General features: G+C 38.6%; 1 protein-coding gene across 2 annotated transcripts in view; it reads right to left on the bottom strand.

The window, feature by feature from the left end:
- The window catches only part of MAPK8 (mitogen-activated protein kinase 8), a 64,408-nt gene extending 57,326 nt beyond the window's left edge, over window positions 1–7,082 (bottom strand). Inside the window, exons 1-2 of one of the 2 annotated variants that reach the window (XM_053692176.1) lie at window positions 6,987–7,082; window positions 5,669–5,730 (exon numbers count right to left, since the gene is read on the bottom strand). In XM_053692176.1, the coding sequence (XP_053548151.1) occupies window positions 5,669–5,730; window positions 6,987–7,043 (119 nt within the window). In that variant the 5' untranslated portion in view covers window positions 7,044–7,082. Of the gene's footprint in view, window positions 1–5,668; window positions 5,731–6,986 lie in introns of those variants that run through there. The other variant, XM_053692175.1, reaches the window with a different exon arrangement.
- Between the last annotated feature and the right edge of the window lie 10,007 nt (window positions 7,083–17,089).

Raw genomic sequence — 17,089 nt, 5'->3', positions numbered from 1 at the left:
TTAACATAAGGCACAAACCCTTTCAGGAATCCTCTCAATATGAGGGGATATAAAAGGAATAGAGTCCATACACGAGAGACAGATTTTAGATATAGATTTTAGATAAAGATTTTAGATATAGAGAGATTGATATTAATCAATGCATGAAGATGAAAACCTAAAGCCGCCCAGAGGTCAGCCTTGGAAAGGGGATATTGTCATGCCCATGTTGGGGTCTTGAACTCTGGTTTTCTCAGGTAATATCCCAGTGACTTACCACTAAGCCACCAGCGGGCTTTCTGCAAATTATCTCTGATAAGGATAACTAAACTAAACTAAACCAAAAACAAGGAGAGAAATAGTCTCCTCAAATAGAAAGGACATATAGTAATAACCTGATATGCCTGAGCAAATTCTTTACAGAGAATATGCAATAACAAGGACAATGTCATATTTTGAAAAAATCCTTAAACAAAAAAGGATAATTTTAACAGAATAATAAAAATAAGCATCCATTGAGCCAAAAAATATAAATAAAAGATGAAATCGGCAAGGTTACTTAGAAAACTAAGGAAATTACATGCAAACTACGTAATACCGTACAGGTATAAACAAGTTCCTCAGAATGAGAAAAGTATCGTAACCTATACAAGTGTCCCAATACTAGAGCTAAACACGTGGAAATAGACACTGTCCCCCGGATAAACCTCTAACAAGAGGAATGTATCTTAGAGGGACATTAGAAAAGGAAAAATTAGAGAACGTCAAATAATCTATTCATTCCTGAGACGAAATATCTGTAGTAGTCAAACCAAATGGTTTACATCCAATACATAGAAGGTATATAAAAAAAGGGCTATGTAAGTAAATGTCTTTACATCAAAAAGCCACAAGATGGCGACAACCCTTTTGATAAGAAGACTGAGTATAGAATTGTAAAAAAGTCTTAAGCCAAGACGCACACATACCCCATGACAGAGAGGGGTTACAAAAATGTGTATCTGAAAAGTTACAGATAATACTGAACATAAAAATAAACAGAGGCTGTTAGAAGGAACATTACAGCTTCATAACTGAAAAACCCCTACTAAATGCAGAAGGAAGCGCTTAAATTAGAAAACATGCTGAGTCAACTCCATGAAGGAGCTTTTCTATCCAACGTCACAGTCCGTGGTGCGAAAAACCGCCATGGAGTTTCTGATACTATCAAAACCCCAAACACCAGCAATCCCAGTTATAACTGCATAACCGGACTAGCTGTGAGGAAAAATACCAAGCCCTCTAAATAACTAAGCGGCTGTAAGCTGCAATAACCCCCTAGGGCCAGCCCAGAATCAATCACCTAAGTGAAGCGTGAGAGTGTACTGTGCAGGTAGCATAGCTGAGTAAGACAAGACAGAATTAGCTGCTTAAGGCTAAATAAAATAAACTCTCGGGAATGAGCTGTTATCAAGTGGACAACCGCGAATGTGACTAAATACACCAGCACTAAGGAGACACCAGCGCACCATACTAAGGTTGCGTCTATACAGTGCTCTGCAAAGCAGCCATATACCACAGCGCCATATTAACCCCAGCTGAGAACCCCGGCACTCCATTACACAAACGCCCAGATCGTGAGCTGCGCCTATACTGAGTGTTGCAAATGTAGTCATACACCCCAGCACCATATTTATACAAACTCCCCAGCTGAGGACCACGAATGCGGCTAGAAACACCTGCGCTCTATTACCCAAACGCCCATATTGTGTGCCGTGCCATACTGTGTGCAGAGTAATATAGCCATATATAGAAATAAAGCAAAGACTACCTCGCCGCTAATAGCCACCATTACTCTTACTAAAGAGATTGACAAGGACACAGCATAGCCCAATCCTTGCTTGCAGGGAAAAGTACCCATAAAAGGATTAAATATCTTCAGACACCATCTTCCCACATCCTCCATTGACAGAGGCAAAGAGAATGACTGGGGGATTATGGGTAAGTGAAGTTACACTTAACAGCTTTGCTGGGGTGCTCTTTGCCTCCTCCTGCTGGCCAGGAGTTGAAAATCCCACTTGTAATTGGAATGACGTTGTGACTCTCCATGCCATAGGAAAGAAATTTTATTTTCTTTCCATGGCATGGAGAGGTCCACTATTCCAGTCATTACTGCTGGGAATCCAAAACCCAAGCTAGAGAGGACACAGAAGTGGACAGGGAGGGAGAATAAGGCAGGCAGATCTAAACTGAAGGCACTTTCCCCCCCAAAAGGAAGCCTCAGCTGAAGCAAAAAACATAACATTTGTAAAATTTTGAAATGTATCCAAAGAGGACCGAGGTTGCCGCCTTACAGATTTGTTCCATAGAAGCTTGGTTCTAAAATGCCCAAGAAGACAACACAGCATAGGTAGAGTGAGCCATAATCCTGCTACCTTCATAAGCCAAACGAATGACACTCCTCAACCAGTAGTATCCTTTAGGCCTTGTGCTTACCGGCATACACCACAAACAAAGAGGTAGATTGCCTAAAATCTTTGGTAGCATGGAGATAGAATTTCAAAAGCACGCACCACATCCAGGTTGTGCAACAAAATGTTCCTTCTGAGAAGGATTAGGACAAAAGGAAGGAACTACAATCTCCTGATTGTTATTGCCGACAGAGACCACCTTTTGTAGAAAATTTCTTTAGAGCACCATCTTCGCAAACCTCCAAGTTACAGAGGTAAACATGATTGGGGGAGAATGGGAAGGACACTTAAGCTTTTGCTGGGTTGTTTTTGCCTCCTCATGGTGGCTAGGTGTTGAATTCCCAACAGTAAAGAATGGAATCGTGGATGGACTCTCCATGCCATTGGAAAGAAATGCACATAGTTTGGTCCAGATATGCTCGTTGATAACACAAGGTATTAATGGAAGCCAATCCATATATTTCATCTTCACTGTGCATGAGGTAATTTTTTAAAAAAAAATATAAAATGAATCAATTTCAGACTTCACAATCAGGACGACAGAGCTTCTTGGCTTTTACATTATTCAGCATATACCCATACAAATATCTTCAAACAGCTCCTGAAAAGGGTGTGCCTTAAAGGAATAGTCTAGTCGAAATTAAACTTTCATGATTCAGACAGAACATGCAATTTTAAGCAACTTTCTAATTTACACTTATTATCATATTTTTATTATTCTCTTGGTATCTTTGTTTGAAAAGGCAAGAATGTAAGCATAGGAGCTGGCCCATTTTTATGTTCAGCACCTGGGTAGCACTTTCTGATTGGTGTCTAAATGTAGCCACCAATCAGCAAGCTAATGACAACAGAAACTACCCAAATTACCCTGATCAAAAGTTTACATACCCTGGCGATTTTGGCCTGATAACATGCAGACAAGTTGACACAAAGGGGTTTGAAATGGCTATTAAAAGGTAACCATCCTCGCCTGTGATCTGTTTGCTTGTAATTAGAGTGTGTGTATATAAAAGGTCAATGAGTTTCTAGACTCCTGACAGACCCCCTTGCATCTTTCATCCAGTGCTGCACTGATGTTTCTGGATTCAGAGTCATGGGAAAAGCAAAAGAATTGTCAAAGGATCTGCGGGAAAAGGTAGTTGAACTGTATAAAAACAGGAAAGTGATATAAAAAGATATTCAAGGAATTGAGAATGCCAATCAGCAGTGTTCAAACTCTAATCAGAAGTGGAAAAAGAGGGGTTCTGTTGAAACCAACAACGGTCAGGTAGACCAACTATAATTTCAGCCACAACTGCCAAGGAAATTGTTCGGGATGCAAACAAAAACCCACAAATAACTTCAGGTGAAATACAGGACTCTCTGAAAACATGTGATGTGCTGTTTCAAGATGCACAGTAAGAAGAAAGATGGGCTGCATGGTCAAGTCGCCAGAATAAAGCCATTACTACACAAATGCCACAAAGTATCCCGCTTACAATACGCCAAACAACACAGAGAAAAAGCCTCAAAACCTTCTGGCACAAAGTCATTTGGAGTGATGAGACCAAAATTGAGCTTTTTTGTCACAACCAAAAACGCTACATTTGGAGAGCAGTCAACAAGGTACACCATTCCTACTGTAAAACACGGATGTGGATCGCTGATGTTTTGGGGGATGTGTGAGCTACAAAAGGCACAGGAAATTTGGTCAGAATTGATGGCACAGGAATTTGGTCAGAATTGATGGCAAGATGATGAAGTATGTTGTTATCAAAAATACTGGAGGAAAATTTGCATTCATCAGCCCGGAAGCTGCGCATGGGACGTACTTGGACATTCCAACATGACAATGATCCTAAACACACAAGGCCAAGTCGACCTGTCATTGGCTACAGCAGAATAAAGTGAAGTTCTGGAGTGGCCATCTCACTCTCCTGACTCAATCTCAAACGTGCAGTTCATCAAGACAGCCCAAGAATTTCAGGAACTGGCGTTTTGCCAGGAAGAATGGGCAGCTTTACCATCTGAGAAGATAAGAGCCTCATCCACAAATACCACAAAAAAAAAAAAAAAAGACATCAAGCTGTCATTGATGTTAAAGGGGGCATTAAACGATATTAAGAACTGGGGTATGTAAACTTTTGATCAGGGTCATTTGGTAGTTTCTGTTGTCATTATGATTTAAAAGAGGTAAACACAGTTGATTGATAATAAATGGCTTCAGCCAAACACTAACCATGAGTGAAAGAAAAGTTTTTGTGTTATTCATATTCTCTGAAAAATGGCCAAGAAATCATAAATTCTGCCAGGGATGTAAACTTTATGAGCACAACTGTAATTAGTCAATCAATGCTCTGAGATGCACATAACAGATTAAACCAGAAGTTTAAAGTTACATACTCACATAAAAAGGTGGTAACTACACAGATACATTAAAACAATTATATCACATATTTCCTCTTAGCTAAGAGTTAATAAATCTTCGAGTATTAATCTGAAAAATGTGCACACTACTTATAATTTATTTTACCATACATTTTTAAGTCATAGCATAAATTTTGTTATTCACCTGCTTTGTTGACATTGTTTTAGTATGCTTATTGCACACTTCAGTCCACCAGTCAGTAGCAGTGATGGGAACCTAGTAGCCAACTCATAGTTTGGAGACTGTAAATTCTACCATAAGAAATATGTTGATATAAAAAGTAAAATGAAGTACACAATTCATATGTAATAAATAGATTAACGTGATGTAAACTCTGATAATCTAAAAATGTTACGATTTTACCGCAACCTTCATTCATTATATCTTTTTATGCATCGTTTGAAATACATGCTTTCATCAGACTTCCTATCATATTGCACCTCTATCCACCCCTCACTAGACTGATTTTGTTTCCATGCAGCATCCATCCCATTACCTGCCGTACAGCACAAAATGTGATTGGATGCCGCACAGGAAAAAAAAAAAAAAAAAACACCAGTCTAGTGAGGGGCGGACAGAGGTGCATAAAAAGAACTAATGAATGAAGGTTGCAATAAAATTGAATGTATTTTTAGATTACTACTTTTACATTAGCAGAGTTTCCGTGTATTTTTTTAACCTATAACTATCCAAAAATGTTTGTAACTTAAAACTCCGGAGTAGTTTTAAGGAATAGCACAAACGGGGTAATTTTGTTAATATGATGAATACTTTCAAAAATTTGTGATTGTGAGCAAAAAAGTCAGAAAAAAAAACTAAAGATGTGGGACACTTACAGATCCTGAAACCTTCAAGTGACTTCTGGGGAGTAAAGACGTTTAGAAGCCCAATTATCTAAAGACAAAAAAAAAAGAAAGGAGGAGAGAAAAGACGACAAATGAGGGCCAAAACTGAAGTGTCTTTGCTCCTATGATACTACAAAATGAACAGGATATATTTTAATATATTTTAGATACAAGTCAAATATGTGTCACCTCGACTAGATGACAGTAGGAATGTGGAGCAGGTTGCAATTTCCTGTCAAGCTGGTCTTACATCCATATTTAAAACCTCAGTGATAGCTGTGCTGGGTCAAAGGATCATAATCCTTTATACTGTTAATCCCCAGTGGTAAAAGCTACTTGCCCTCATCCCGACAGCAATGACTAACCAACAAGATCTCTACTCAAACAGGAATTTACATAAAACCTGACTGAGCAGTCTAAGTAGGAAAAATAAAAAAAAAATACTGACTCTTTTCCCAAAATTATGGGAATCCTCCTAATTGAGTAAAAAAAACCCTGAACTAATCGTTATATTTCTAGAACCTTACATTTGGTGCAATTAATTTAAAATAGCATGTATAAATATTTTTTTTGTGGGAGAAACAAGCACATGCAGGAATTAAAAAATAAATACAAAACTATACTTAAAAACCACAAAGGGAACCTTACGTAAAAAGGGATAGAAAAGTCAAAATTAAACTTTCATAATTCTGATAGAGCATGTCATTTTAAGACACTTTAAAATTAACTTCTATTTTCGAATGTGCTTCGTTCTCTTAGTATTCCTTGTTAAAAAAGAATACGCACAGATCATACACTAGTGGGAGCTAGCTGCCGATTGGTGGCCTGCACACATTTGTCTCTTGTGATTGGCTAACTAGAGGTGTTCAGCTAGCTGCCAGTAGTGCAAAGCTGCTCCTTCAGCAAAGGATAAGACAATGAAGCAAATCTGATAATCATGAAATAAATTTTGGGGTTTCCTGTCCCCTTAAAAAACAAAAACTAATAATTATTTTTCATACAGAACAATGCAGTTTTAAATTATTTATGACAAGCTTCTATAAAGATTTGAAAATAAGTCATATATCCTTCCAAATACAGTGATGTATGCATACCCAGCCTTATACACAGTTCTAGAAGCACAGCAGTAGTAGATCTATACATGCATTTATAAATATACAATGTTCTATAGCCTCATTTAAGAATACTACTATTACTAAAATATAAATTTGGAATTGCAGGTCCTTATTTATAAACTCTCATAAGAGAAAGGGGCTACAGTTAGACACACATATTAGATCACATTCACAGGAAATGCAGACTTACATTCTTGTGGTTGACGCATTTCATGAGCGCCCAGTTCTCTGTAAAGCCCTCTGGCATGCGTTTGGTTTTGTAAGGCCGGCTCAGCTTTTTGATGGCAACATGTCTCTCTAGAAACAGCCGTCATAGGCAGAACTGCAGGCGACACAAGGAGAACATAAATCAACTACCAAAACTCAGGAATGCAAAGTCATACTGCAAGGTGACAGCCAGTATTGAGATACAGAAGGGTGATTATTTTTTCCCCACCTAGGAAGAAAGATGAGCTACAGAACAAGTCATCGTCTTTCCTTAAAAAAATTGAATAGTATTTTAAAAAATAAATAAATAACAGTTAGTCCTCTTTCCAAGGTTACACCAGCAAACATTAAACCAAACAACATGACATGTCAATGCTAAGCAACTGAACGTGAAAATAAGCCGATATGAAGGACAGAAGAGTGAATATACAACTATTTTACTGCATTTGCAGACACAAGTCACACTGTGTATATAAGTGTGAAACTTATTAAGCAAAAGGTTGTGCAACTTGTGGCCCTTAAGAGCTCTCCCCTGCAACAGGAAACCCAAGTGTTTTCCCAGGACCTATTAAAAGGGGCACACCACCATGCTGATCTTTACACACCACCTGGCTAAAAAAAATGAAACCAAAATTAAGCTAATATTTTTTTTTTATTAATTCAATTTATGTTAAATTATTTAACTAATTTGTGCATTGGATAGAACATAAAATGTTATAAATTCAAAGTATTACACTCCTGCCCCCCCACCCAAGGCTACTTCATAATGCCACCCGGCTTGCAAAAGGTTTCTGAGGAGAACACCGATATCCTCCACCCCAGGAAACATTTACAGCACAAAATACCTACAACTCCCTATACGTAACGGACATACAAATGCTTCTATAGTGGGTCACTTATAAGGATTATAGATGCTGTATAGCAATTTGAAAACTTGGGGGGGTGCTTCTGAGGCTTTTGAATAACACTCCTTGCCCATTACATTCCAGTCACCTGAAGAGCCATTGCTCCTATATTTTTGTATATTTTTACATATCTTTAAATATAAAGATAACTTCAGTGGGTATTATAATATTTTGAGCTGGCTACCAATTTGAAATAAAATTTGTCAATCTTTGAAGGGACAGTCAAAACAAAAATTGTTATTGTTTAAAAAGATAGATGACACCTTTACTACCATTCCCAGCTTTGCAAAAACCAACATTGATATATAATATACTTTATAACCTTTAAACCTCTACATGTCCTGCCTCTTTCTAAGCCACTAAAGACAGCCTCTTATCACATGCTTTTTTATTAGTTTTTCACAACAGGAGACTGCTAGTTCATGTGAGCCATATAGACTTAATTGTGTTCACACGCCCGTGGATTGTGCACAATACAGCACTAATTGGCTAAAACGAAAGTCAATAAATATCATGTGATCAGGGGGCTGTCAGAAGAGGGCTTAAAAAGATAATCACAGAGGTAAAAAGTGTATTAATATAACCATGTTGGCTGGGCAAAACTGGGGGAATGGGTAATAAAGGGATTATCTATCCTTTAACACAATACTTTTTTTTTTTTTTTTTTTTTTTTTTTAGAGTCGACTGTCCCTATAATAAAAGATTGGAAGAACATTTTATTTGAAACAATAAAATATCTGGCCTATCAGACCCTTGTGAACGGAATTAGATCAAGATTCTTGCTGAGAAGAAAATAAAAAAAGACCATTGATAAGCATTACTTTTATGCTGTTCCATTTTTGTTTACTCAAGATAGTTTAAAGAGGCATGAGAACCCCCTCAAAAAAAAGTTTGATAAAGTTAAAGCATGCAGTTTTAAGAACACTTTCAATTTACCTTTTTTGGAATCCTTTGTTGAAAAGCATACCTAAGATATACAATACCACGATCATTGGCACCCAATGGTGTTCAGCTAGCCAGCTCGCAGTAGTGCATTGTTACTCCCTTCAACAAAGGGAAGTAAAAAATGAAAAGTTGTTTAAAGTGAAGGTAAACTTTGTGAATGAAAGCCCGTTTTTTAAAAATACTATTAAAAACAGGGGCACTTTCATTCATCAAAGTTTACAAAGCAGCCGTTTTGTTAAAAAAAAATTTTTACCTTTTTTCTTTTCACAGCCGGAGCAGCTTCCCCCGACAGAGATCCTCTATTCACACGTCAGCAATGACTAATCCTGCTTCCTCCACTCACAGCTTTTTCCCCCCAGGGTAGTCATTGCCCTGAGGGCCATGCTGTGATTGGAGGACGCCGGATTAGTCATTGCTGACGTGTGAATAGAGGATTCTCTGTGTGGGAGAAGCTGCTCGCGGCTGTGAAAAGTTTAAGAAAACGGCTGCTTTGTAAGCTTTGATGAATGAAAGTGCCACTGTTTTTAATAGTATTTTTAAAAAACGGGCTTTCATTCACCAAAGTTTACCTTCACTTTAAAAAGGGGAAATTTATTCTTACCTGATAAATTTGTTTCTTTTACAATACGTCCATGGAATTCATCCTTACTTGTGCGGATATCGTCCTCTGTTCAGCAGGAGGAGGCAAAGAGCACCACAGCAAGAGCTGTATATATAGCTCCTCCCTCCCACTCCAGTCATTCGACACGAAGTTAGAAGAGAAAAGGAAAAGCCAAGGTGCAGAGGGTGACTGAATTTTAACCAATTAAAGACCTGTCTTATAAAAACAGGGTGGGCCGTGGAGCTCATCGTATCATAAAAGAAACAAATTTATCAGGTAAGAATAAAGTTCCCTTTTCTTTTACAAGATACGATGAGTCCACGGAATTCATCCTTACTTGTGGGATACAATACCAAAGCTATAGTACACGGATGAAACGGGAGGGACAAGACAGGGAACCTAAAACGGAAGGCACCAACTGCTTGAAGCACTTTCCTCCCAAAAAACAGCCTCAGATGAGGCAAAAGTATTAAATTTGTAGAATTTGGGAAAAGTATGAAGAGACGACCAGGTTGCAGCTTTGCAAATGTGTTCAACAGAAGCATCATTTTTGAATGCCCATGAGGAAGCCACAGCCCTAGTGGAATGAACCGTAATTTCGTTCAGGAGGCTGCTGTCCAGCAATCTCATATGCAAAACTGATGATACTCTTCAGCCAAAAAGAAAGAGGTAGCCGTAGCTTTCTGACCCCTACGTTTCCCTGAAAAAAAATGCCAAACAAGGAAGACGACTGACGAAAATCCTTAGTCGCCTGGAAAAAGAACTTCAAAGCATGGACCACGTCCAAATTATGTTACAGACGCTCCTTCTTAGAAGAAGGATTAGGACACAAGGAAGGAACCACAATTTCCTGATTAATATTCTTGTTTGAAACAACCTTAGGAAAGAAACCCAGGTTTGGTACGTAACACCACCTTATCAGAAATGAAAAATAAGATAATGGGTAATCACATTGTAATGCTGAAAGCTCAGACTCTGCGAGCAGAAAAAATAGCAACCAAAAATAAAACTTTCCAAGATAACAACTTAATATCTATGGAATGAATGGGTTCAAAAGGAACCCCTTGAAGAACATTAAGAACTAAATTCAAACTCCAAGGAGGAGCAATTGGTCTAAACAACCGGCCTGATTCTAGTCAGAGCCTGACAAAAAGATTGAAACATCTGAACATCTGCCAGACGCTTGTGTAGCAAAATAGACAAAGCAGAAATCTGTCCCTTTAAGGAACTTGCTTACAACCCTTTCTCCAATCTTTCTTGGAAAAAAGATAAAATCCTGGGAATCCTAACCCTACTCCATGAGTAGCCCTTGGATTCGCACCAATAAAGGTATTTGCGCCATATCTTATGGTAAATCGTTCTAGTAACAGGCTTACGTGCCTGAATTAAGGTATCAATGACCGAATCAGAGAACCCTCGCTTAGATAAAATCAAGCGTTCAATCTCCAAGCAGTTAGCTGCAGAGAAATTAGATTTGAATGATGGAAGGGTCCCTGAATGAGAAGGTCTTCCCTCAATGGAAGTTTCCACTGTGGTTGAGATGACATTTCCACCAGATCGGCATACCAAGTCTGAGAGGCCACGCAGGAGCGATGAGGATCATCGAAGCCCTCTCCTGCTTGACTCGAGCAATCACCCGGGGAAGGAGAGCAAATGGAGGGAACACATAAGCTAGGTTGAACGACCAAGGCACTGCCAAGGCATCTATCAGTTCGGCCTGGGGATCTCTGGACCTGGACCCGTATCTAGGAAGCTTTGCAATCTGACGAGATGCCATAAGATCCAACTCCGGCCTGCCCCATCTGAGAATCAGATTGGCAAATACCTCCGGATGGAGTTCCCATTCCCCCAGATGAAAAGTCTGTCTGCTCAGAAAATCCGCTTCACAGTTTTCCACTCCTGGAATGTGGATTGCCGACAGAAAACAAGAGTGAGCCTCCGCCCACTGAATTATCTTGGCTACTTCTGTCATCGCTAAGGAACTCCTTGTTCCTCCTCTAAAAAAAAATGTCTACCGCAGTCGTGTACCGGAGTCTATTACGCTCCAAGTACACTCTCCCAGCGTCAGCCCAAAGTCCCCTGTTTAAAGGCCAGTGTCTATCAATTACCCGGTCCCTAAAACAAGCATAACAGTGTACCAGGCCCAATGTGCATAAACGGCCAGTACAGACTGAAACAATAAAGTGTAATGGTCGGGTAGCATGGTCTGCTTATATGTCCCATGAGAACCCACACCCTGTTACTAGGACAGCCCATAGTCCCCAACAGATGAGAGATGCACAGTCAATTCTGAGATGTGCTGCCAGCCCCAGAAATAAAGACTGCACTTACCTCAATGCTGAGTAACAGCATGAAAGTTTCACAGTTCCAAGAGGTCTTCTTCTCTCCTACAGCTCTGTGAACACATAAGGGCTTCAGTTAATAATCTCTGAAACCATCAACAGCAGGGCAGCACAAGTATGGGAGGGCGCAGTGAGGCTAAAACCCCACCAGTTCCCATTGCTTAAAGCCACCTGTAGCTCTACTCTAGAGGCTGACAAGGAATACGGCGTACACCCCATACGGCACCATTTTAAAAATAAAAAAACTCTTGATTGAAGAATCTAAACTAACACCTCATTTTACCTCTTCCTATCACTAGCACAGGCAAAGAGAATGACTGGAGTGGGAGGGAAGGGGAGGAACTATATATACAGCTCTGCTGTGGTGCTCTTTGCCTCCTCCTGCTGACCAGAGGCGATATCCCACAAGTAAGGATGAATTCCATGGACTCATCGTATCTTGTAAAAGAAAGTGTATGCTCAATATGAATCATTACTTTTTTTTGTGTGTAATTAATGTCCCTTTAAGAACTATAGATTTCTTACAACACTATTCCCTGTGCCCCAGATCCAAATGGTTTCAAAGTGTGGTAACGTTTCAAAACAGTGAAGGTTGAATCTCCTATCTCGAAGACAGAGAAATTGCCGTCTCGCTTTGCCCCGGCTCATGGTTGCCCGAGCTTTCACCCCAACGGCGTCATTCAAACACGGTTAATATGAGTCTGAAACAGATGAAAATTAAATAATAATAATAATAATAATAATAATAATAATAAAGCTGGAAAACAGGATGCTTTATCAGTCCCAGTGGCAAAAGATAGTACAGGTACTAATTATATATTACATATACCCATTTTCACCATCAGTAAGTTGCAATCTTCTCTGCCAGTGTCTGGTTTTCATTCTTGTTTACTAAAATGCAAATACTAGCCTATATTTACTGCGATTACCTTCGATACTATGTATACAAAAGTATTACAATTATATAAAACTACCTTTAGGTTACATCTACAAGCTGTATTAAGACATATAAATAATGTCTAAATGAAATATGATATTGTTACTTACACCTAGTCTCATCCCCTCTCCAAGTTGCCCCATTTCCAGATGCAAATAATCCAAATATTTCAAAATCCAAACCTTTTCAAGACCCAAGCAGTTTGGATATAGGGTTATGTACCTGTATATAATATACAGAGCTGCTATCTACATACAGTAATATGGGATTTGGTGAAGTGGCTTTATCAAGAGAAGCAGGTTTGCTATTTTTCTATAAAATCAATTACTTAAATGTTTTCTATTTATTTTTCTTGAATACAGAGTCTTCTTTTCTCTTCTAAGAGTACCATATGTCTCTATAAAATGTAAGATCCCAATAAACAGCAAGTGCAGGTCACAGCTACTCAAAATGACATAATGGGCTCATATCACAGCTGCTGTCAAATATAATACATTAAACTATGCCACAATAGTGACTGTACATGATATACCAGCAATTATATCTTAAACACATTTCCAGTCTAGCCAGAAGAAAAAGACACACAGACAGTAACCTGCTTTCGTTTTTTTTTTTTTTTTTTTTTTTTTTAAATCATTGTAACTCAATCCAGATTTTTTTTCCCCGTAAAGTGCTGTGTCACACAAGCCATTCATTTCCATGAACCTATGTGTTAACTGCCAAGCAATAAGTCCAAAACTGTGCGTGTGCAGAGGGCTGCAGTTTGGGAATTGCAAGATCACATGAATAGAAGCACTTTGGTCTCTCCCTTTGCATTGACATAGATGTATAAAAAGGTATTAAAGGATAGAAAAGTCCAAATTAAACATGCAATAATCAGACAGAGCACTGTACATTTCAGACACTTTTTAAACTCACTTCTAATTTCAAATGTGCTTTGTTCTCTTGCTGACAAAGAATACGTACATATCCTACACTTGTGGGAGCTAGTTGCCGATTGGTGCCTGTGCATATTTGTGTCTTGTGATTGGCTAACTAGAGGTGTTCAGCTAGCTGCCAGTCGTGCAATGCTGTTTCCTTCAGCAAAAGGATAACAAGAGAATGAAGCAAATTTGATAATGCAAGTACATTTGAAAAGTTAGTTAAAAATTGTATATTCTATCCGGAATTATGAAAGAAATCTTTGATTTTCCTATCCTAGCATCTGCTACCTAGGGAGACAGAATACCCATCATTTGAAAGAGGGTATTTTCCTTTTTCCATAAGGGGGATACAGGGTGTGTTTTATGCAGTCTTTAGAAGAGTAACTAGTTTTGTCCCCATACAGTAAATAACATTGTGTATGGCGATTTCTATCGTTATGGCTATCACCTACGAACATTCAGTGTATTAGACCTCCTTAGAGGAAAGAGAGCAATAGCCGTACTAGCATACAGAACACTATCAGACGACCCGCACGGCTATTGGTTTGGAGGTGAAAATGTCACCTTATTCAGATAAAAGCTCTGTGCCGTGGGCGGCGGAGGCTCCAACAAGGTAAGTTTAGCAGCCTTTTTTTATTTTTTACAAAAGTGATGACTGAAACTACAGGTTTATTTTTAGTGATGGTAAATCCTAGCGTTTTTTTTTTTTTAAACGCTCAGATTTACCATCACTTATAATTGATAATTCAAATTACAGTATATAATTAACAGGCATTGAAAGGGACAGTCTGCTTGATTGTTTGTATTGCTTCAAAAGATAGAAAAATACCTTTACTACCCATTCCCCAGAATTGTGCATAACCAACATTGTTATATTAATATATTTTATGACCTCTAAATATCTGCCTGTTTTAAACCCCTGCAGGTCTCGCCTATTAAATTCAGTGCAATTTATAAGCTTATCACAGCAAGACAGTGCTAGTGTCATGTGTGCCATATAGATAACATTGTGCTCACTGCCATAGAGTTAAAGGACATTATACAGACAAAAAAATATGGGCTATTTAAATGAAGCATACAAAGAAGATAAAGTTTGTCTTTGACATGTATTATCAAATTTTGCTGCTAAAGCCTTCTAAAAATGATGAGAAAGTTTGAAGTGATGTCACTACATAAGAATACGTCCGTAATACGACTAAGCTACAGAGCAAGCATTTTTTCCACACTCCCTAGCTAGTACAAGCCCTGCAGGGACAGCTGTGAGCGCTATGCAGGATTTATAGGGATAATAAAAGGCTCCCTCCTATATATATCGGACTAAAATCACTTGCCAGGGGCCGTGTATTCAAGAGAGTGTGTGGAGAGAGTTAACTGCCATGTTTTTTTTATTTATTGTTTAGGGCTAGAGAAATACCCATTTGATTCCCGGGTTGGAATTGTGTAGGGGTGTGCTATGTGCTCAGTGTACAATGTATTGCTCTTACCAGGACACAGACTTGTATACTTTTCTCTACATGATGGCGGTACAGGTCTCATCGCTACAGCACACATAATATAATCCTATACCACACTGGTGTAAGAGTCTTACCCCCTCCTGATACCGGAGTCCATGAAGCAAGTTGCTGTGGTCATCAGAGGAGCAAGCCTCTGTAAATACGGCCACCTAAGATTCCTCTGAAGAAAAACAGATAAAAGCGCAAAGAAAACCTCTGCCTTCCATATGCACAAAGAACAACGCGCTAGAGCGATGAGACCGGTACCGCCGTCATGTAGAGAAGAGTATACAAGTCTGTAGTCCTGCGTTAGAGCAATTTATGGTACACAGAGCACATAGCACACCCCTACAAAATTCCAACCCTGGAATCAAATGAGTATTTCAGTAGCCCTAATCAATAAATAAAAACATTACGGCAGTTAAACCCCCCTCCACACACTGACTGAATACACGGACCCTGGCAAGTGATTTCAGTCTGATAGATATAGGAGGGAGCCTTTTATATCCTATGAAATCACGTATAGCAATCTCAGCCCTGTCCTTGCAGGGCTTGTACTAGCTAGGGAGTGTGGAAAAAATGCTTGCTCTGTAGCCTAGTCGTATTACGGACGTATTCTTATGCAGTGACCATACCTTCAAACTTCTCATCATTTTTAGAAGGCTTTAGCAGCAAAAATTGATAATACACTGTCAATGACAAACTTTATCTTTTGTTTGCTCTTCATTTAAATAGCCCATATTTTTGGGGGGTATATAAATGTCCCTTTAAGCAGGAACCAGAGCTAATTGGCTAAAATGCACTTTGGTTAAAAAGCTCTGAGATAAGGGTTGCAGTCTGCAGAGGTTTAGATCCAAGGTAATCACAGAGGTAACAATTATATCAATATAACAGGGTTGGTTATGCAAAATTGGGGAATAGACCGGTCGGGTCGCCAATTACTTGCGGGCAAGTCAATTTTTTAAAAATTACCAGCTCAAATAGTGATCTCACATTTTCTTTTAAACAGGACGGATTAATTTAGCTTTATTGGGAGTACAATACTAGCTTGTTCCACATGTTAGCTTAGTGATGTCATGGCAGACTTATTTTTTTAGGGAGCACAATTTGAGCAGATTAAAGAAAAGAAACTGCTGGGCAGGTTTGCATTAATCTATATTTTGCTGACTTACTGATAATGAATGTTCCATTTCTAAGTGTTGGTTTAACGATGTGGCACTATCTTAATAATGTCAGTGAACCCTCAAAGAAGAGGGTAGATGATGCAGAAACAAGCTAGTTTGAGCTCTCAAGACTTGGTGGAGTTTCCGATTGTGAATTTAAAGTGATGGTAAACGTTCACCTTTTTAAAATCAGATCCGGAATGTTAGTGATATTTTATATGGAATTTAATTTATCCGTTGTAATAAAGTTGCACTATAACTTACTTGTTAATATCAATATCAAATACCCCATGCTCCGCTGCCCACTTCAAAAGTAAATTTTTCTGTGAGCCAACGGTTTGAATTGTTCTCCAATCAGCACTCTAGCTACAACAAGTGCCATATGGGGAGAGCGCTGATTGAGAACAATCAATCAGTTTGCTCACAGAAAAATTGACTTTTGAAGTGGGCGGTGGAGCACGGGGTATTTTAATTTTATATGTATATTAAAAAGTAAGTTATAGCACATCTTTATTACAACTGATGAATTACACTCCATCTAAACTATCACAAACATTCCTGATCTGATTTTATAAAGGGGAGAGTTTACCATCACTTTAAACTTTCCAGAGCACTCTGATTCACATTGAAATATTGTTTCATGAACATAGATCAGGTAGTTCTTTGTTGAGTTTAATACAGTGAATGATCAATCCTTCAAAAAGTAAGTTTGCACTATGGCTTAGTTTCACGATTGTTTAATTGGACCAATCTCAGGAATGCAAACAAAAACTTTGT

This window comes from Bombina bombina, chromosome 9 (assembly GCF_027579735.1).
Source record: "Bombina bombina isolate aBomBom1 chromosome 9, aBomBom1.pri, whole genome shotgun sequence".
NCBI lineage: Eukaryota > Metazoa > Chordata > Amphibia > Anura > Bombinatoridae > Bombina > Bombina bombina.
The sequence above is the reverse complement of the archived record's forward strand: the minus strand, read 5'-3'. Positions and strand labels throughout refer to the sequence as shown.